Source organism: Epinephelus lanceolatus, chromosome 10 (assembly GCF_041903045.1).
Source record: "Epinephelus lanceolatus isolate andai-2023 chromosome 10, ASM4190304v1, whole genome shotgun sequence".
Taxonomy (NCBI): Eukaryota; Metazoa; Chordata; class Actinopteri; order Perciformes; family Serranidae; genus Epinephelus; species Epinephelus lanceolatus.
Genome location: NC_135743.1, coordinates 15,733,643 through 15,753,578, shown reverse-complemented (window position 1 = coordinate 15,753,578; position 19,936 = coordinate 15,733,643). Strand labels below are relative to the sequence as shown.

Sequence of the window (19,936 nt, the reverse complement as noted above, 5' to 3'; positions counted from 1 at the left end):
GCATCATCACCACCAGACACCAAACAACGTTCATCTGCACACACTGTGATGGCACAGAGCTGGTTGAATATCAGCAAAGTTTCCCTGCTTCCCTTCACTGGTTCATGTACAGCAGGGTCAGTCTTTGTTTCACTGTTATAATCATTAAAAAGCAAAAGCAGCATGTGTACATTCAGTAGGCTATATCTTCAGTAGCTAGCTAGCTAACCCTACACTTTTCAGGGTTTGATTTTGGTTTTGGAACAGGGAAGAAACGTATATCTTTTTCCAACCTCTCCAGGTAACGAGTATCATTAATACACGACGTGCCCCAGACACAACATTTAGCTCCAAATCCACAAAACCAGCCTGAAAATGAAGGAAATCTGAAACGATTGCATTAGAGTCAATGGAGCACAGCTGTGTTGCTGTCTGATCCTGGTCTGAGCCGGCCCAATGCTACATTATGATTGGCCAGTCTGTGTCTGGGGGCGGGAATTAGCAAAGGGTCAATTGCCATCTAGTTCCATAATATTCAGGATGAGTATGACATATTATATTTACAGAACCAAACCAATCTAGTCTAGGTTGATAAATGCACAACAGTGAAGAGGAAAAAATATGTAATTTTGATTTGGGGGTGAACTACCCCTTTAAAAATGTCTGTCAGAAGAATTTGAAGACACATTGAGATGAGGCATGTCAGTTAGCAAACTGGGATTTAGGAGAGTGAAAGTGAATTTCTCTGAGCAAAAAGCAGAACACCACAAATGTCAAATCCATTTATTCATGCAAATCATAAGTAAACAAAAATAATCAGCAGGAATCACAGGTGCCATCATTCTTTAATTTCTACGTCCATTAAACCCGATTTTACACACGACCCCCAGCCACAAATTTAACAACTGTCTAATCACATTAACTGTACGAAGACAAATGCTGGAAATACATAAAGTGCCAATTTACTTAAAAGAATAAAAAAACAAGCCGAACAATTAAAGATGATCATCTGATGTAAATATAGCTCACATAATATTCAGTTTAATACTTACACATGGAATAAACTACAGCTGCTCTGTTAAAACAACCACAACAGTGTGAAGCATCTAAACTACGCTGGATGAAATCACATTAGCAACGCTGCAAGTTTACACCATACTACATGTAGTCTACACGCATTTAAACACCCTTCAGTGCACGTGAACGCCTTTGCATGTGTGTTTTTCCTTATGATACTCTAAGAAGGATGTCATCAGTCTTTATTCTCTCTGCACTAACAGCCCAGTCCGCTCATGGACCCGATCCGATCCAGTTTCAGGCCAAAGCACCCTCGGTTCCATCCCCTCCGTGACCGGTCCGGTTCTGCTCTCTTCTGATTGGCCAGAGCGCCCTTCAGCAGGCGCAGCCAGGGGGTCTCAGCCTGTGTTTGTGCGTCAGCCCATTTGGGGTACTCTGCCGCTTTGGCCCCCGAGGAGAAGGTGGACTGCTCCTCTGGTTGGCTGTTCAACAGGTTCTCCAGGTCGTCCAGGGTCAAAAGGTCATTGTAGCGCTCCAGAAACTGCTCCATGAACTACAGAGGAGGAAAAATAGATTCAATTTAACTGTCAGGGAGTGTACGAGGGAGAATAATTCAATCAGCGATACATTTCATTACTCTCCTCTTATTCTTTCCTGCTCTCCCTTCCCTCCTTCTGCACTATTCTCTCATCTCCGTCATCCACTCTGAATTCTCCTCAATCCACTCTTTTCTTCTTCTTTTATCCTCCCTCCTCCCCCTTCACCTCCCTCCCTCCCTTCATACCTGCACAGCATCAGGAGAGGGGTGCAGAGCGCGAGCCTCGGTCATCTCCAGAGGTGTCAGGAGGAGCAGAGTGGCACAAAGCAGCACAGGACACAGCATGGCAGCAGAGATGATGGACAGGAAAAACTGGAGCAGGAGGACTGAAAATGCACTGGCTGCAACTGTAAGATAAAGAAATGAATTTAGAAATGCAAATAATTTATGCAAAAGCACTAAAATACATTCACACTCTTTATAAAATAATAGTTTTAAGAAATATCTGCTGGAAAATGATATGAGTAGTCTTTCCAGACACTAACCAATCCTCCATCGGTGTCTTCCTGGATTTTTACACATTTTTTATTTGTATATTCAACATACAGAAAAACACTGTTAAACACAGATAAGAAATCAAGCTAATTTGCAGCCCCCGTCCCTGGTTAGGCTTTTTTTTTCTAGATTAAACCAGCAAAACATATGACTAGAAAAGACAGAATCGGGATACATTTATTATATATTATAACTACATCAAGTTTTTTTCATTCATTTAAGAGAACATTTTCTTCTGCATGTAATAATTATGAATTTATGGGTCGATAAGTGTCTCAAGTCAGGTGGTAACCTGTTCATAATAATGACTAAAAGAACTTAAAATGATATTTTGATTTTATTACTTTATAATAATACCAAAGGCTCTTAAGTTGTGATTTTTTTCTTGTTACAAAATTTGTAGTTTGCTTTAAAAAAAAAAAATTAAACAACTTTTACTGTATGCAGTTCCATTCGTAGCTATACCCAGTCTTCACTGTGATTCTCCTTCCTTCACTCTGGGAGAAACTATTCCAGTGGATATTAAGTATAAAGAATATAACATAATATCTGACTAGTTAAAAAGATAAGTTTAAGAATGCTCACCTGTTGTGTGGTTTGTCTCAGAGCTCTGTGTGTCTTCTTGTCCTCTCACAGACTCTTCTCCATCTCCCTGGTTCTCGGTCTCTCGGCTACCTCTCACTTGTTGGCACCTGCAGGGAGCATCACTATCTCACCCGGCTGACTCCTCCTACTCCTCGCTCTGTGATGGAATTGAAAGGATGGTGGGTTTTTTTTCTTCCTCTTGCGTCTGTCCTCTTGGCAGAAGCTGAATGTTGGGGCATCAGCTGGGATGCTGCAGAGGTTTTGTAGAGCCAGAGACGACTCCCCCCTCCTCTCCTTCCCACCCCATCTTCCTCATCCTCATCTCCTTTTTTCTTTGGAGTGATGTCATAGCCTCAGAGAGAGTGATTGTCATTGCCAAGGTGACTGTGTGCACTCTGTGAGCCAAACTGTGCTGCACAAAGCAAGGTCAAAGGGCATGTCCGCTAATGCCTTATCAATGAGAGCGGTGAGTTATGAACTAGCTGCAAAGATTCATGTCACGACATCACCTGAATTATACATTTCCTATGCTGTGACGATGCTCCTCGTGCATATCAGCCTCCCTCTCTCCCTCTTTGTCTCCGGGGTCTTTCCCAGCATGCACTGACCTCCCCTCTCTGTTGGGTAAGTTACAGTCTGTCAGTGCCATCTGCTCCCTGTACCCCCCGCCGCCAAATTACAACACTAGCAGGAGCTGCATGATTCAACACACTGACCTCAAAGTTCAGCAGCCTCTGATTATTTCAAGTAAATAAACCCCCAGCAGTTACAAATGTACGTCAGATACTGGGCATGCAGTCAGTGAATATTCTCTCTTAACTATTAAAGCAGCTTCTGTGAGCAACATGTTTTCATACCTACATGAACAAGCAGCTTTGTAGAGCTCTAAAGTTATAAACAGGGCCCATTTATTCCTGTTTTTGCACTTAGCACCCACTGAATACATTTAACTCAAATTTATCCTCGGATAAAACCTAAGTGCTGCTGCAATCACACTGTTAGCCTGTTGTCGGCAAGTGTCTTTACATAACATATCAATCACACATACAGAAATGCACCCCTCTCATCTTTTCGGAGAGGACAACGTGTGGGAGAAGGAGTAGGCGAAAAAGGAGAGAGATTAGCAATGAGGGGAGGGGAGGGTTAAACTAGCGTGCATGCAATGTCAGTGAAGAGAGGAGCGCTGTAAGAGGAAAAAGTAGGCAACACAGAGTAGGAGGAGGTGGAGGAGGAGAATGGGAGGGAGAAAAAGCACCAGGCAGAGCGCGGAGGGAGACCTACAAAAGAGATTGATTACAGGAGAACAGAGGCGGCCAACGAGGCAACAGCAAATGTGTCAGACAGAACGAGAAGGAAAAAAAATTAAACATGATTGTAAATAAACAACATGCAGCCGCAGTCGCTGGCGAGGAACTGAGTGAAAGTGTTTCTCGTCTGATAAAGACTGAAATCTGATATGGACGAATAAGAAAGGAAAATTGAGGGAAATGAAGTGGAGAAGCATGTGGGGTTGTAATACTGTCTGGGCAAGCTGTGACAACCCATTAAACACCTCTGTCCAAACACATGATACAAGCAGACATTCAAAGCTGCTTGTAATGATGGTATAAATTTACTTGACATAACCCCCACAGACACCCATCCCTTCGCACATCTCTTAGTGTCAAGCCTCTGGAGGTTTCTTCAGCGTGCAGAGGCCAGTGAGTGACGCAGCTCAAAATGAGACAGACAGCCGCAGAGTTCTTATTAAAACCAGAAGAGGGTTTATTATAAGACGTCTTGATTCTATGTCATCAGATATGTCATCAGGCTACTTTAGTTTGGTACCAAGTACTGACATCTTTAAAAAAAAAAAATATACAAAAAGATTAAAATGTAAAAACATGTAAAAATGCAACGCATCATTTTAGACAAAAGATTAAAGGAAGAAACACAGAAAAAAGACAAAACAACAGAAGACACATCAGTTTCTGAGGCGAGCTCGTCGGGATGAGCGGGCGATGGGTGTCGTCACTTTCGGGGTCTCACTCTCGGCCATTACAGCATCTGATGAGAAAATAAATGAAGGTTAGAAGTCGAGCAAGTGATGGGCTGTTGTTGCAGACGAGCTGTAGAATAATTACTGTCAAAAAGGCCACAGATAAAACTTGTCCAGGAAAGTGTTTATTTCAGTGAATTAGTGGTGGCGCGATACACTGGTATTGATGATAGAAAGTGCTACTAAAAATGAAATATTAATATAAAGTCATAATACACATATGGTAATATGTGTAAATAATCCAGCGCCTCTTAAATAATTTCAGTTTCTTTCCGTTTTCACTTTGTCTTCCTGCCCAACACCACCTGGGTGCCTTTTCATTATTCATCAAGTGTGCTTGCTCTTTTTGTACAGTTATGGCTACAGACCTTCTCTCCACGTCACTACACTCACATTTTAAGTGTAATTTATTTTATGCTTTCCCAATGCCAGTAGACCTGACCCATGAACATGGCTCTACAGACAGTAGACAAGTATGTCTAAAAAAAAAAAAAAAAAAAAAATTGTCACTTTTTAAATCACAGATGTGTCGGAAAACAGGCAAGTAAACAGTAGAAAGCAGCATGAAGGACAATGGAAAGGTTTTAATGGTCACTTCTTCTTCTTCTTTAATCAGTTTATTCGCTTTCTATCTTAAACTCGATGCTGACTAACTTTGGATGATTTTCGAGTGCTGCTTGGACGGATTTTGTGGTGGACCGTCATTGCATGGTGCTGCAAAAGGGGCGAAAATTAGCATGTCCACCTGAGTGTCATGTTTCCATCACTGCCAATTGGAGCTGGAGCCAATAAATACACCCAACTACTGCAAAGTACCTGTCCTGGAAGTGAATGCTGATTGTAACCTTTCTCCACTAACGACAAAAACCAGATGATAGTGGGTTTGTTGTCCTGTGGGAAAGGAGTGACAGAAAATCTTATGCTGTGTCAACACTTCAAAAATGTACCATGTACTCGCCACTTGCTAATCACATGTTGACATTATATTAATTCCTAATTTGTAGATTGATTTAATCCTTTCAAGTTGTTTGCTATCAAATCCATTAAAGATTATCTCCAGATCTTGGATTAGTGCTGCTGCAATGCACCGCTCACTTTTAAGAGCAAAAGTCCTAAATCCTTTTAGACAGACACCTGGTGTGGTTCAGCCCAGTGCTCCCAACACTCTGAACCTTGTATTGATCCACAATTAAATCACTGACTTGTGCCAAAATATTAGTTCTATAAATAACACCAATAGTTGAAACGACTAGTTGAGGAAGGAGATTAGAAAAAAGTATCCAGTATCTATTTAGATAATTCATTATTTGTTTAGTAATTTTCAAGTAAAAAAATAACATACATTGCCTCGTTCCTGCATCTAAAATGTGAGCATATGTGGCTTTTATTTGTTTAGCGTGACAGTTAGCCAAGTGGCTTTGGGTTTTGGACAGCTGGTCAGACAAAATATTTGACGACGGCACCTTGGCCCTTAAAAATTGTGACAGGCACTACTTTCTGACATTTTATAGGCCAGACAAAAACACAAGAAGTATCATCATTTTAATAAATAAAATATAGTTATGGTGGGTAATTGCAGGTCTAAATAAATGTAATTTATATATTATGTAAATATATGTTGCTAAAGATACACATTAAAAGGAGAATCATGTTAGCTCATTTACTGTAATTAAAAAAAAAAAAAAAAAAAGAGAATATAAGTTGATAGGCAGAAGAATCCTTAAAAGTAATTTTCACTTTAAAAAGGTGGCTACACTTACCCTCTTCATCCTCCTCTTCATCACTGCTGAAGGTAATCACAGGTTTCTTGGACTTGCGAGATTTCTGAGGCGTAACGAAACTGTCATCGCCGCGGCTGGAAACAGAGGGCTTTGCTTGACCTGCAACAAACACAGAACATTTTTTTTTTTTTGGTCACACACAAAAATAACAACAAATAATATTATTAATAACAATGATAATAATAATGATAATAAAAAACTAATAATAATATAAAATCCAGTTCAAATTCTGATTGCAAAAAACAGCAACACTCTCTCACAGACACATTAATGCTACACCATCACAGCTCATCTCTGCACGCCATAGTCTGTTGACATTTGTCCGTTGCGCAACACTACATTATGTTTCATAACTCTGATTGGCTGTAGGTCTATCCAACTGTGTCCGGAGGCATTGTGTTCTACAACTCTCGTTAATGTCCCTTGGAAATGTAAAGCTAACCTGGAGCTTCCATACAAACTTGCATTTGTATTTTGATCGGGCGACATCGGCCTTACAACAGGACCCTTTAAAGAGAAATCCTACGGCACTGACCTCTTTTTGATCTCGTACGACCTCTGGTGGGCAGAGGTGTGCGTGTGACTGTCTTCTCAGAGGGTCCTCCTTCTTTTTGGTTCTCCTCATCCATCTCAGGACTTTCCACGTTCTCCAGCCCCCGTGTGTGAACTGCAGTCAGCCGCTTCTCAAACTCATCTATCTGGGCCTGGGGAAACAAATGAACATCAGTAAGCACAAAATTCAAATCAGAATCTACTTGGAAATTGGGATGTGTACAACACCTTGAACTGGGCTTTGGCCCCGCGGCGGAGCTTGGCCATGATGGAGAGCAGAGGCTGGTAGACTCCAGGCTCCGTTAACTTGTCGCTGTAACACTCCCAGCATTCCTGCAGCCTCTTGAAACCGCGCTCACACATGGACAGCAGAGACAGAGACATGGCCAAGTCACACCACTGACGCTCCGTCCTAAGAGAGAGGTAGAATGAGAGTCATCAGGATTAAAGACCAAACCTGATTAGAAACTATGTGAAATGCATAGAAATGCTCGATCCTCAACATAAAAACTCATTACTCATGAATATAGCTTTGCCCTGGCATTTGGACCAAATCTCATTTTCCAGCAACCTCTTATATCTAAATTCACTTTGCCATTGTGTAATGTAAAATGTCCTTCCTTTGAGCTGGGGGTATGGATAAAGCATGAGTCAGAGGCAGACTGAGGCCCGGCTGGGCCAATTGTTCTGTCTACATTCCCCAACTATACAGGAAGACAGTTTCCATAACAAAATGAGTGAATAAGATGTGTAGGTGAACTGTAGAGGCGATGTTAGTTTGTTTGTGTAACATCTTTGAACAAGGGAAATATTAGTGCCACTTGCTTTATAAACAGTCCAAGTATTGGTAAATGGATAAAAGAACTGTCTGCATGTGTATCCTTAGGAGAAAAAAAAAAAAAACATTATTTTTTACATAGAGACTTGAAAATCTACTGGGTCAGCGGAGTGAATTTGGAGAGCCTTTTATGCCTTGCTTAATGTTGACTACATGATGGGATGTTGTTAAGATAACTACAGTGACATTTTTTAAAAATATATATTTGAATTATATTTATTATTTATTTTGTAATGTGTTTTTATTAGGAGTGAGCCTGAGTTTGAACAGGGTTCAGCAGACATTTAGCGCAACAGTGACACTCGTGTAATTTAGTAAAAAAGCTAACTATGCAAACCACGGATCGGAAATGTGCAACATTTTTTGTCATTGATATCAAACAAAAGCCAAAAATTATCTCGGTGCTTGACCAGGCAAAATCTCTTCCTCCTGATGTGAAAGCAGGGAGCGCTCCTTCTACAGCTAAATCTGGGGACCAATACGTCCCCAGAAGTACACTGCACACTGACTGACAAAGAATTAAACAAAACAAAACATGCTGGACTCTCAGTCTACAGAGGGCTCTCAGACTGATGATCTGAATTTCTGACTTACAGGGGGCAGCCCTACTCTTTATTTTTTATTTGTCTTGTGTATGTTTGTGTAATGATAGTAATAGTTACGTATCATTTATGGTTCTTGAAAATCTTATTAAGTATAATAAGAAAATAATGACAAACAAATAAGAAAATAAGCCCAAATAAAATCAAACAGTAAAACACAGTGCAGTGCAAAGTATGAATAAAAAGTCCCAAGTTTTTAACCTACTGAAATGCAGTGGCAAACAGATGCTTTAAGAACCAATTTAAAAGAAAAGAGCTGTAACAGATCTCAAGTTGGGAGTTTGTCCTGGTTATGTGGTGCATAAGAACAGAACGCTGCTTCTCTGTGTATAGTCTTGACTCTGGGTACAGTAAGAAGACCTGTCCCTGATGATCTGAGAGGTTTGGACGGTTCATATTGGAGCAATAGATCAGAAATATATTCTGGACCTAAAACATTCAGTACTTTAGTTATATTTTAAAATGAAGTCTTTGACAAAGGGGAAGCCAGTGTAAAGGTATGAAAACTCTGAAGAGATGCGACTCAGCAGCAGCAGCTGTGTGATAGTAAAGACAGCACAGTAGTTGAGTCTACTGAAGCTAATCACATGTAGAACTTTCTTAAACAAAAGTCTGTAAATTCTTGGTGTCATGTTAAGGTGACATAAGGCTATTTTTTTGTTATCGTCTTAACGTGGATGTTAAAATTTAACTGACAAGACCAAGATTTCTGGCCTGCAGCTCAAAACAAAGAATTCAATGGAGGAGCAACATGTTCAAAAGAAGCAAGACATCTGTTTGCACCAGAAAGAATTATAAGAAACTAAGTGTCACCTCCACCTCTTTTCTTACGCTCTCTAGCTTTGCTCATAAAAAAACTTGTCATGCACTGACTCAATAAGAGCTGCTGCACTGTCGTCTCGGTACAGCCAAGTTTCAGTTCATAATAATTGTGCTAGATGATTAAATCGTCAATTAAAAATAATTTGCCTGCCAAAGACCTGATGTTTAATAAAGCCAAATTCGGTGTGTAAAAAGCACTCTTTTCCAATTAAATGGTTGTTTTTTTTTTGTGACTGAGGGCTGAAGACGGACTGCGGGTGACAAGGAATTCTTATCAAATTTTATACATTTGCATAATTATTTGAGTGCATCTTTTTCATGCACGAGTACTGCTACTACTGATCAAAACACGACTGGGAACATGAAGAGTGATAGCGAGGGCCCTTGCGCCAGGCAGAAGGTCCATACTGAGCTCGAAAAAGAGGCACACTGGGCAAAGTACGAGTGGGGCAAGGACTCATTTCTGAATACCTCTCGCTTTAATTTTCAATCTTTCTTCAAGCATTTAAAACACCCACTAATTACCCACGCGTCAACCCCTCCATCTTGCACAGATGCTTGAAATGAGCAGGGAAACATTAAAAACAAGATGCAGGTGAAAGGTGTGAGGATGAGAAAGAAGGAGGTGAAGTGGAGATTTACTCACTTGGCAGTCCTGAAGCGCTGACACAGTTTCTCTACCAGAGACTCGGTCTGCCTCTCCTTGGTGATGTAGGAGAATAGCTGTCTGAAAACACACAAACACACAATACAGCATCTAAACAAAGCTCTCAAAATAGCAAAGCTGTCAACGTTTCCATCGAAAGCTCCTTAAACAAGTCACGATTTTTTCCCTGGGCCTGCCGAGTCCTGCTCAGTATGGACGAATCCTCAGTAGACGAGGGCTGCAAATGACACTTAAGACACATACTGAAGAGCCGTGACACTCACTTCATGATGGTGTTGAAGTCCTCAGAGGTCATGCCTCTCTCTGGGTCAGACAGGCGGCTGATGATATCTGGGAGCAGGTTGTAGATCGCATTGTCCTGATGGGTAACACCAAGAGTTAAAAACCCTCCCAATTATTCAGGCTCCATTAAGGGCTCTGGATATGTGTCTGTGCGTGTGTGTGTACCTTGGAGGCCAGCTCATTGAAGAAGTTCAGGGCCAGGCTAGTGATGTGAGGCTCGGGGTCAATTAGCAGCACAGCCACCTCGCTGACTTGACCTTTGACCTTGAGCACATCCTTAAGCACCAACTGAGTTAGAACTGTCACAGCTGTCTGCCTCACTGAAGGAACCTCGTCGCTGAGCCTAGAGGAGGAGAGGACGTAAATTACTGGCTGATTAATGTCAGATCTCTTCAGGCTGACCTGATGATGAGACGAGAACTATTTCCTCACACAGTTTCTTACTATGAGTGACAGCGTCCTTCATGAACAGGTTTTTTGTTGTCAAACTCAAACTTTGATTCTTGCTTTTGTATACTGTGTGTACTATACTTAACCATACTATACCATTGTACATTTGATATTCTGTTATACTGCTGTACTATAGTATATTATTACTACTATTACATGGCACCTTAGACTATATATTATACTTCATATGATAATTATGTTAGACTATCTTACTACATCATATACTAGATTATATTTTACTACATTAATACAGACAACATGAAATATCACAACTTAATCACAGGATATACTATTCTGGTGTTTGAAATATAAATTAGACTGATATAATCATACTGTGTCACTTTACCTTGTAACTTTAGGCCCTATCTTACACCCAGCTAAAATCAGGGCACTGTGCAGCACAACTGTTGTCTTCATGTTCACAGCCAGTGCTGTCGTTGTGTAAGTAACAAATGTATTTGTGCCCATCTGTTTGCCCATGGGTGAGTAGGTCTAAAAATGAGGTGCAGTCAGGCACACTGGTGGCGATTACATTTTTTGAGGCACCAGAATGCAACTGCACCCCTGACCGACAAAAACCTGGTCTAAAGTCAGACTGGTGCTGTATCATTGCACTATTTAAAGGGTGCATCATACATAGGTGGGCTCACAATGTGCATGCACAAACAGTGATACTAGGATGGGTCGCAAATGGGTGAAATAATACACAAATGACAAAGAAAATATTAATTATATTCTCTAAAATGTGAATATAACAGAGCTGTGGAGTTGCTGCACCGACTCCCCATTAAGAGACATGCTGTGCGCATTTACGCACGAGAAGCAGCATGACACCACTGATGATTTTAGAAGCTAAAAGTTTAATTCAGTTTCTTCTGTCAAGTTCATAACTACACTTTTAAGTTTGGTATTTAAATGCCCCATGATATTTGCTGCAGTGACTTTACTGCTCTCATTGGATTATACTCCAGAATTAATTTGAATGATACGAAAACTGAGGTTATTGTCTTTGGATATGCAGAATGTTCTACTTACTCTTTTCATAATTTGAACACCCTCACCACAAATATCAGTGGGTCGATCAAAAGCCTTGGTGTGACTCTGGACACTGATCTAAATCTTAAAAGACAAACTGGCACGGTTGTGAAAGGTTCTTTTCATTAGCTTCGATTGCTAGCTAAAGTTAAGCCCTATTTGTCTTCCAAGGATTTGGAGAGGGTCATTCATGCCTTCATATCATCAAGACTTGATTACTGTAATTCTCTTTATGTTGGTTTAGATCAGTGCTCCCTTCGTCGCCTGCAGCTAGTCCAAAATGCAGCGGCTCACCTCCTGACTGGCACCAAGAAGCGGGACCATATTACACCTGTTCTGATGTCCTTACACTGGCTTCCTGTTCATTTTATAATACATTTCAAAATTCTGTTGTTTGTTTTTAAAATCTTACATGGATTGGCCCCTCAGTATCTGGCGGAGCTGTTAAAAACTCACAATCCAGTCAGAGCCCTTAGGTCTTCAGGTGATCTGCTGCTTTAAGTGCCCAGATCAAGGCTTAAAACTAAAGGCGACCGAGCATTTTCAGTGGCTGCTCCCAAGCTCTGGAATAGCTTGCCATCGCATGTTAGACATGCAGAATCCCTGGGAAGATTTAAATCATAGTTAAAAACTCACCTTCTCTTGTTAGCTTTTGAACCTGTGTGACTTCTGTCTTTTTAAATGTGCTATAGAAATAAATGTGACCTTGACCTTGACCTATACTCGGTAGAAAACAGCTTGAGTCTCTTATTTGCTGCATCTGCTGTGTAAAATAGCAGTGCGCCATGTGCAGGTGCACCTGGCTTTTAAAAGGAGTAGGAGTTGACTTTTTGATCGGTTGAATTCATGTTGTGTCCAAATACACCAATGATCAACTAAGGGACTAAATACAACCCCTTTGCCATTTGTGCCTTTCTTTGTGTTCAGACTATACACCATTTAATTTGCACAAGAGGAGTTGGACACACCCTGGATGCACTTGCGCCTTCACTTTAGATCATGCACTACACATCGTTTAAATAGGGTCCTTAGTTTTTAATTCCATTTGTATAGTTCACACTTTTAGTTCTAGTCTTATACTAGTATACCTTTATTTATACTGCTTATTATATTTACTAGTCCATACCCAATGAGTGCACAGTTGCCCACGTACAGTTTCACATGGTGTGTGTTTGGGATACAGGTCATAGGAAATAGCGGATTAAATAGTCAGATGAACCCATTAAGAAGAGCAATGTATTCAGACAGAGTTTTTGTGAATTTGATAGTACGATTGCTTTATTGAAAGTACAGTAGTACCATTGCCAATAGTGGGATAGTTAGTGGGCTAAAACCATACATTAGTAGTTGAGGTAGCACGTTGAAAGGCAGATAGTTAAAGTCATTGCCCTATAGAAGTTCAGTTTTAGTAAGTTTTCCAACTTTTGCCAAGAGGGAACTTTAGATATTGGTCCCTAGATTATGTTCACCGAGTTTCATGCAGATCGGTCAAACTTCCTAGAAAGAGATCGATTTTAAGTGTTCTTCAAAAAAATTCAAAATGGCGGAAAATCTGTATAACTGGAAGTTATGGGTTCTTGAGGCAAATTTGTTCCTCATGAGGAGAGGCATCTCTGTGCAAAGTTTCATGTCTCTGTGACATACGGGCCATGAGATATGCCCATTCAAAGATTCTAATTTCAATTGGTTGCTATAGCGCCCCCCTTTGGCCAATTGATGTAATATTGCTTCATTCCTATCCTCCCATGACCCTCTACCACTGTGCCAAATTTCACATGGATTGACCAAGTCAGTGAGGAGAAAGACGTGGAACAGACACACAGACAGACAGTTTGTCATTATATAGTACGACTCTTACTTATTTTTTGCTTCTCTATTTATCTGTACTTTTTACTGCTTGTGCTGCTGCAATGCCTGAATTTCCTTCCTGGGGGTCAATAAAATCATCACCAAAATCATCACATTTCATCATGAGAAAAATGTGAATATGAGTGCCAGATTTCATGTCAATCTACCAAATTGTTGTTGAGACACTTCACTCCAAACCACACATTTTAACCTGTATGTTAGATACAGACAGGAGTATGTTAGATACAAAGCCTTAGGACACACCCTCTGGCAAACATGAACATCTGCTCAAAGTTTTTCAATCCATTTAGTGGATGTTGACATATTAGAATGGTTAAGTGAAATTTTTGACCTGCTGGTGACACTAGAGGAAATATCAGGAGATCACCAAAGTCGGTATGTTTCAGCCTCTGGGCACCATGAATGTCTGTAATAGTAAACCATTCAATTGTTGTCAAGATATTTCAATCTGAACCAAAGTGGTGGACCATCATTGCCAGTCCTGGAGCCAAGCTGCTAGCGTAACTAAAAACGTGGGTAGAGGTAAAAACATTCATGCCACCTGTACATTTGTTATTTCCCAGTCCAAGTCAATCAAGCTTTCTGTACAGACTGGGTTATTAGGCGGAGCGTTAGGGGAACCAAACGACTGTCACAGCCCCGGCTCTAACACAATGGGATTGGACAGGCTGTGGCAGGGCAATCTGATGGCTTTCTGAGACCAATTTAGATTCACTCTCACCCAAAATCACAGAACAAAAGAAACTCATTAACCATTTCTCATTTATGCCAGAGAGCAGGACTCCTGGCAGACGATCAGAGACTTGTTCATGGCACATTCACATGCCAATGCAGGAGCTCACAACAGCTATGAACAGGGTAATTAATTCTTAATGCGCTTATCAGGAGGCTCCAGGGCAGCAGCCTACAGAACAGTGGAGGTGTTGGTGTGTGGGAGACAATTAGGGAACGCTATGAAATGCTTATCAGGTAGAAAACACAAGGAGGGCAATGAAGCATTATAAAAGAACAGAATGTTTTACACGTCCGAAACAAGTCTGCGTGAGCATAATCAACCATTATAATTAAAACCACACTTCATCAAACAGAGAAACTTCAGCTTCTAGGTTGGCTATTGGCAAACAGCAACTTTGTGCAGAAGAAACAGTTAAGTGTTTTTTAAATGAAAGCGTACCTACAAGCGTAAACCCTTGTGGAACCTTTGACTTCACCCGAAATTATTCCCTTCTGCTCACCCAGCCGCTCCGTATAATTACAACACACTAGTCATTGGTTCTAGTCACAATCTGTTACACACTAGTAATTAAGCTGTTCGTTGTCTAAAAAGTATCCTTGTTTGAGGCGGTCCAAGGCTCCACCCCAGTTCATGTGTAGGGGTGGGTTTATCCACTGGCCATTAAGCCCTAGCCAGTTCCCATGGCAACCGCAAAGGTCAGGCCACAAAGCAGATATCAGAGTTTGCGAACAAAGATCAACCCAAAGTTAAAGTCGTGATGGAAAAAGAGTAAACTTTTCCCATCATGTGGCTCAGTGGAGCATTGTGACAGCAGCAACACTCCAGCGGCAGAGAGGAACAACACACTGAGACGTGGTGGTGGGATCCGGATGAAGTGTACAAGCTGAGGGGAGATGTTGGCTGAGATGGAACGTCATTTACAGTACACCCACTCAACTGAGCCATCAGGCGTAGGTTATCCTCGTAATGTTGGGCGGAAAAAAAACAAAACAGATCTACGGATATTGTGATAATGTGCATCTAATTGGAAGAGAGTCAGTTAGCGTGGGGGTGATGATGGGCATGAGCTGCTGCTGTGACAAACTCATTTTATTCTACTGTGCTGGTTTAATTGAGCACACATCATTTCATTACCTGGCATAGAGGTTCTGTGTCCAGGGCTCCAAGATATTTGGGAAACGGACGGTGAGGTCTCCCAGGGCTATTATGGCATTTGCCCTGACCACAGGAAGAGTGGAGCGCTCCAGCACCGTGAACATGAGACGGATGTTTTCTTCACACACAGATGGGCTGATGTAACAGATAAAGAAATCACAGCATTAAAAATTATCCCAATAAAGATGACATTTTCCTGAGGATTGGTCAAATATGTAGGGTTGCAACTAATTAATATTTTCAACAATCTGTTGCTTAGTTTATCAATCAAGTCATTTATTAGTTGGTCTTTAAAGTCCCGGAAATTAGGGCGTCTTTAGCTTCTGTATTGTGATGTATTTTCCAGTAAAACAGACTATGTAAGTGGTGCACAATTAAGAGTGATTCAAATCAAATCCGTTACAGTTGACTGACCCATCAAAAGGTGGGCGGGCTTAGAGTTTAGCGCAATAGAGAGCTCCAGCAGAGTCCGCTGCTGGGCAGACTGTTGGCTCCACACGCACTCCCTTGCGTGAGATGAATGAATAAGACTTCTGTCACATTGTTTTGGACATGAGGTTTTGCCCACTGATATCAAAATACACATCTCTTCCTATCTCTGTACATATTGCTCTGTTAGCTTCTGCAGCCCACAAACAGTGAAGTGTGAATTTATATGACCGATGTGGCTAGCTATTCGACCAAAGTCTCATTTGACTGGATAAGCTTTTGTTAACACCTCTGAGTGCAGAGTAAGTCATCAAGCATTTGAAACAAATTTAAAGAAAGAGGAAAAAAAGCATGGAGTTCGATGTAAAAATACTCTGTTACTGATTTTTTCCACATATATTTGGCATACAACAAGACATAAATTATAAATTGACACAGGATTAAAACTGGGAAAATGCATTTTTCATTTCACAAAGTCTCTAAAATGTCAGACAACAGTAACAAATTTCCCGTCACACATTCAAATTGTTGTACTTGTGTGAACAACAGCACAGAACAGATAATATGTTTAATAGAGAAGACTTAAGATGCCAGCATTTTGGGTTTATCAAAATACTCCCTCCTGTTCAGCCTTCTACAAAAAACTCTTCATTCACTCGCCATTCACAACCTAGCCCCTCCATACCTGTCTGACCTCCTCCACATTGCCACACCCGCTCGCACCTCTTCCTCTACCCACCTCTCCGTTCCCCCCGCCCGCCTGGCTACCATGGGGAGTAGAGCATTCAGCCGCTCTGCTCCCCAGCTCTGGAATTCACTCCCCCTTGACCTCAGCAACACCACATCTGTCAATTTGTTCAAATCCAAACTCAAAACACATCTGTTCAGACTTGCCCATTCCACCTGATCATATGCACTACACTGTTATACTGTCTTCCCCTCTATTTTAATGTATTGTATGATGTTTTGTTGACAATGTTATGATGTTTTGTATGCTGTGTTTTATCTTTGCTGTAAGGCGACCTTGAGTGGCTTGAAAGGCCATTATTATTATTATTATTATTATAAAATCTGATTAATCAACTAATCAAGTAATCATTTCAGATCTACATTACACAGTCCATTCGATACACCTTGCTAAAACCAATGCAATCTAACGCCTCTTCCCAACATACAGAAAGCAAGTGAACTCCTGGTGGGTGGAGTGCGAAAAGCTGTCCAGATTTACTATGAAAGATGTCACATCGCAAGGAGATGAGGACTTTTCTGGAGTTATAATTTCTCCTTCTGGAAATGAGTGTTGATGTTATTTATTCATGACTAATGTCATTTTCTCAAGTTTTAATCATTTCATCAACTAGAATGATGAATGTTTGTGTGTTTTGTGTTGTTTCTGTGTTGTTTTGTCTTGCTCATTGTGTTCTTCTAAATGTTTTTCATCCTCGGGTCTCTTAATGTCGATGAGACTGCCTGATTTAATAAAATTAAATAAATTCGTACACTGGATCATACAAGGTGTGCTGCTTCGCAACCTTGTAAATGAGTCTCTCTCCACCATGTTGACTGCTGACTAGAGGAAAATGAAACAATAAGGACATGTCGGTTTTGACCAATGAAAATAGGTTGGAGATGAAGCAAGTGTGCAAAACTTCAATGGGACAAACCTGAAACAATCTGATGTTTGCGTGTTTATATCACAAATAGTTTGGATGTAGTGTAACACAACAGTCCTAAAATAATTACCTCTGTCATGAAGGTGATAATGTCCATGTGAACTGTATTGCCTTGTACAGAGAACAGTTTGTTTTTTTTAGCCTTACCTCATTGATATAAATATATAAAGAACACAGGAATAAGCAGTGTTTTTACCTTATCATCATGTACTGAGAGAGTGCCAGACATGCAGCAGTGGTGAGCTGCGGGTGGGAGTAGCGCCCTGGGGAGCTGCAGACTTTCACCAGCAGGGGAAGGAACGCACACAGCAGGTTCTCCTCTAAATAGACAGAAGAGAGGAGGGTGAGGGAAGAGGTTTAAGAAATATATGAAAACATATTATTAAAAATATATAAATGTATACATGTTAACAACTGAATGTAGAGGATGGTATAAAGGGGGTATAGAGGTTTTCATTACCAGCCAGTAATTCAGTCTCGCAGATCTTTCTGATGAGTTCAGCCTCTGTATCTTCAGCAGAGGCACCAATCAACCCCAGCTCCTCTTCCATGGCACTCTCATTGGCCGACTGCTGTTGGAAAAACCGAAAAGCTTTAAAAAACAGCCACTTCTCTCTCTGTAACATATTACTAGATATCATCGTGGGAGCTCTTTGACTTGTAGCGTTTTCTACTGATGATGCAGTCGGACTACATTTCTATGCCCATTAACTTCTTTGTGCTTCTCACTACAGCACGCGAGTAAATTTCACCTGGCAAATTTCAGTCTGACTGCAACTGTAAGTCTTAATGTGACAAATAATAATACTTAAAGGGTGCAGTGGGTAGAATTCAGCATGGTGAGGTTGCAGATTGCAACTTTAATACCTCTCCTTTTCCAAGAACCTACAGTGGCCTGCAAGTCAACATTAAAATGCAAAAGGCCCTCCCTAGAGCCAGTGATTGGTTTGTCTGTTCGGGGCTACAAGAGATAGATTGCGGTGCAACATGGCAGGCTCTGTGGAAAAGGACCTGCTCCCTTTGCAATTATAAAGGGCTCATTCTAAGATAATTAAAACATGACAATTTTTATACGATTCCTTTACACTGGGGAAGACATAATTTCGGTAAAACTTCAAATAATAATCTGGGCTGTTATTTAATTTTTAATTTAATTTAATTTTATATACTTTATAATTCAATTTTTTCCACTCTGTTGTCAATTACACACAGGTCCGAACACACACATGCACAAACAGGACCTATACATGCACTAAGTGGAGAGATTCAGAGTGGGGCTGCCCATGACAGGTGCTCCGAGTGGTTGGGGGGTTCGCTGCCTTGCTCAAGGGCACCTCTGCAGTGCCCAGGGGGTGAACTGGCACCTCTCCAGCTACCAGTCCACGCTCCATATTTTGGTCTGGATGGGGACTTGAGACCTTGAACCTTGAACCCTCCGGTTCCAAACCCAGGTCCCTATGTACTGAGCTACTGCTGCCCCATTTGCTAAGGTCACTGAACTCAACTGGTGTATATTTGGGACCGGCATCTATATCCATCTGGCCTTTAATTCCTCTCACACACAACTTTTGCTAAGCAGAGATGGAAAAAACTATCAGATTGTAATTTTTTTTTTTTTAGATTATTTTTGGGGCTTTTTTGCCTCTAATGGACAGGACAGTGTGAAATAGGGAGAGAGAGAGAGAGTGTGGGGGGACGACACGCAGCAAAGGGTTGCAAGCCGGAGTCAATCTTGCGATTGCTGCAGCGAGGCATCACCTCTGTATATGCGGGCGGCACTATCCACAAAGCTACCAAGCTACCTAGATTGTCTTTTAAACCAGTATGCATGCTATAAGTATAAAAATTAGGCTCTCGGATAACATATCGGTCATTGTTGGACTTTATGGCCACTTCAGAGGTAGAGACCACCAAGTTTGGTCTCTCTTGTTTACCATGCTGGTAAATCTGAATTAATTCCTTCAGATTCAGACACTTTGGTGCTAATGCTTTCCATGAAATCAACTGAAGATTGAACTGCGAAGAATGCGTATTAAAAATAGTTTAAACATTTATACCTGTATGCCCAGACATTTTATATGGGTGACCCAGTTGCTAATCCGGTAGATCAGGTATCATTAAGGCTGAGTCCTTCCTGCAGCAGCCTGGCTTTAAGTACAGCCCAGGCCCTTTGTCATGTCATCCCCTTTCTCTCCCCTGCCTGTCCTGTAGCCATCTCAGAATTAAATTAAAGCAAAATGGCTATATGCATCCAAAGAACTCATATTAAAAATTGGCAGAAAAACTGCTTCTCAGCATCAATACATCTAAACTCAGTGTTTCATTGAGACCTG

General features: G+C 41.0%; 2 protein-coding genes across 3 annotated transcripts in view; both read right to left on the bottom strand.

Moving 5' to 3' along the window:
- Positions 1–748: 748 nt before the first annotated feature.
- On the bottom strand, positions 749–2,928 carry nppcl (natriuretic peptide C-like). The gene is made up of 3 exons (XM_033640794.2): positions 2,675–2,928; positions 1,781–1,941; positions 749–1,549 (listed from the first exon to the last, which is right to left on the bottom strand). The coding sequence occupies exons 2-3, from the start codon at positions 1,877–1,879 to the stop codon at positions 1,253–1,255; spliced, it is 396 nt and encodes a 131-aa protein (XP_033496685.1). The 5' UTR covers positions 1,880–1,941; positions 2,675–2,928; the 3' UTR covers positions 749–1,252.
- Positions 2,929–4,414: 1,486 nt separating this feature from the next.
- Positions 4,415–19,936, bottom strand: part of ncapd2 (non-SMC condensin I complex, subunit D2) — a 33,457-nt gene continuing 17,935 nt past the window's right edge. Inside the window, exons 23-32 of one of the 2 annotated variants that reach the window (XM_033640791.2) lie at positions 18,064–18,175; positions 17,800–17,923; positions 15,481–15,636; positions 10,422–10,599; positions 10,238–10,332; positions 9,954–10,034; positions 7,274–7,457; positions 7,029–7,197; positions 6,473–6,592; positions 4,415–4,720 (exon numbers count right to left, since the gene is read on the bottom strand). In XM_033640791.2, the coding sequence (XP_033496682.2) occupies positions 4,638–4,720; positions 6,473–6,592; positions 7,029–7,197; positions 7,274–7,457; positions 9,954–10,034; positions 10,238–10,332; positions 10,422–10,599; positions 15,481–15,636; positions 17,800–17,923; positions 18,064–18,175 (1,302 nt within the window). In that variant the 3' untranslated portion in view covers positions 4,415–4,637. The remainder of the gene's footprint in view (positions 4,721–6,472; positions 6,593–7,028; positions 7,198–7,273; positions 7,458–9,953; positions 10,035–10,237; positions 10,333–10,421; positions 10,600–15,480; positions 15,637–17,799; positions 17,924–18,063; positions 18,176–19,936) is intronic. The other variant, XM_033640793.2, reaches the window with a different exon arrangement.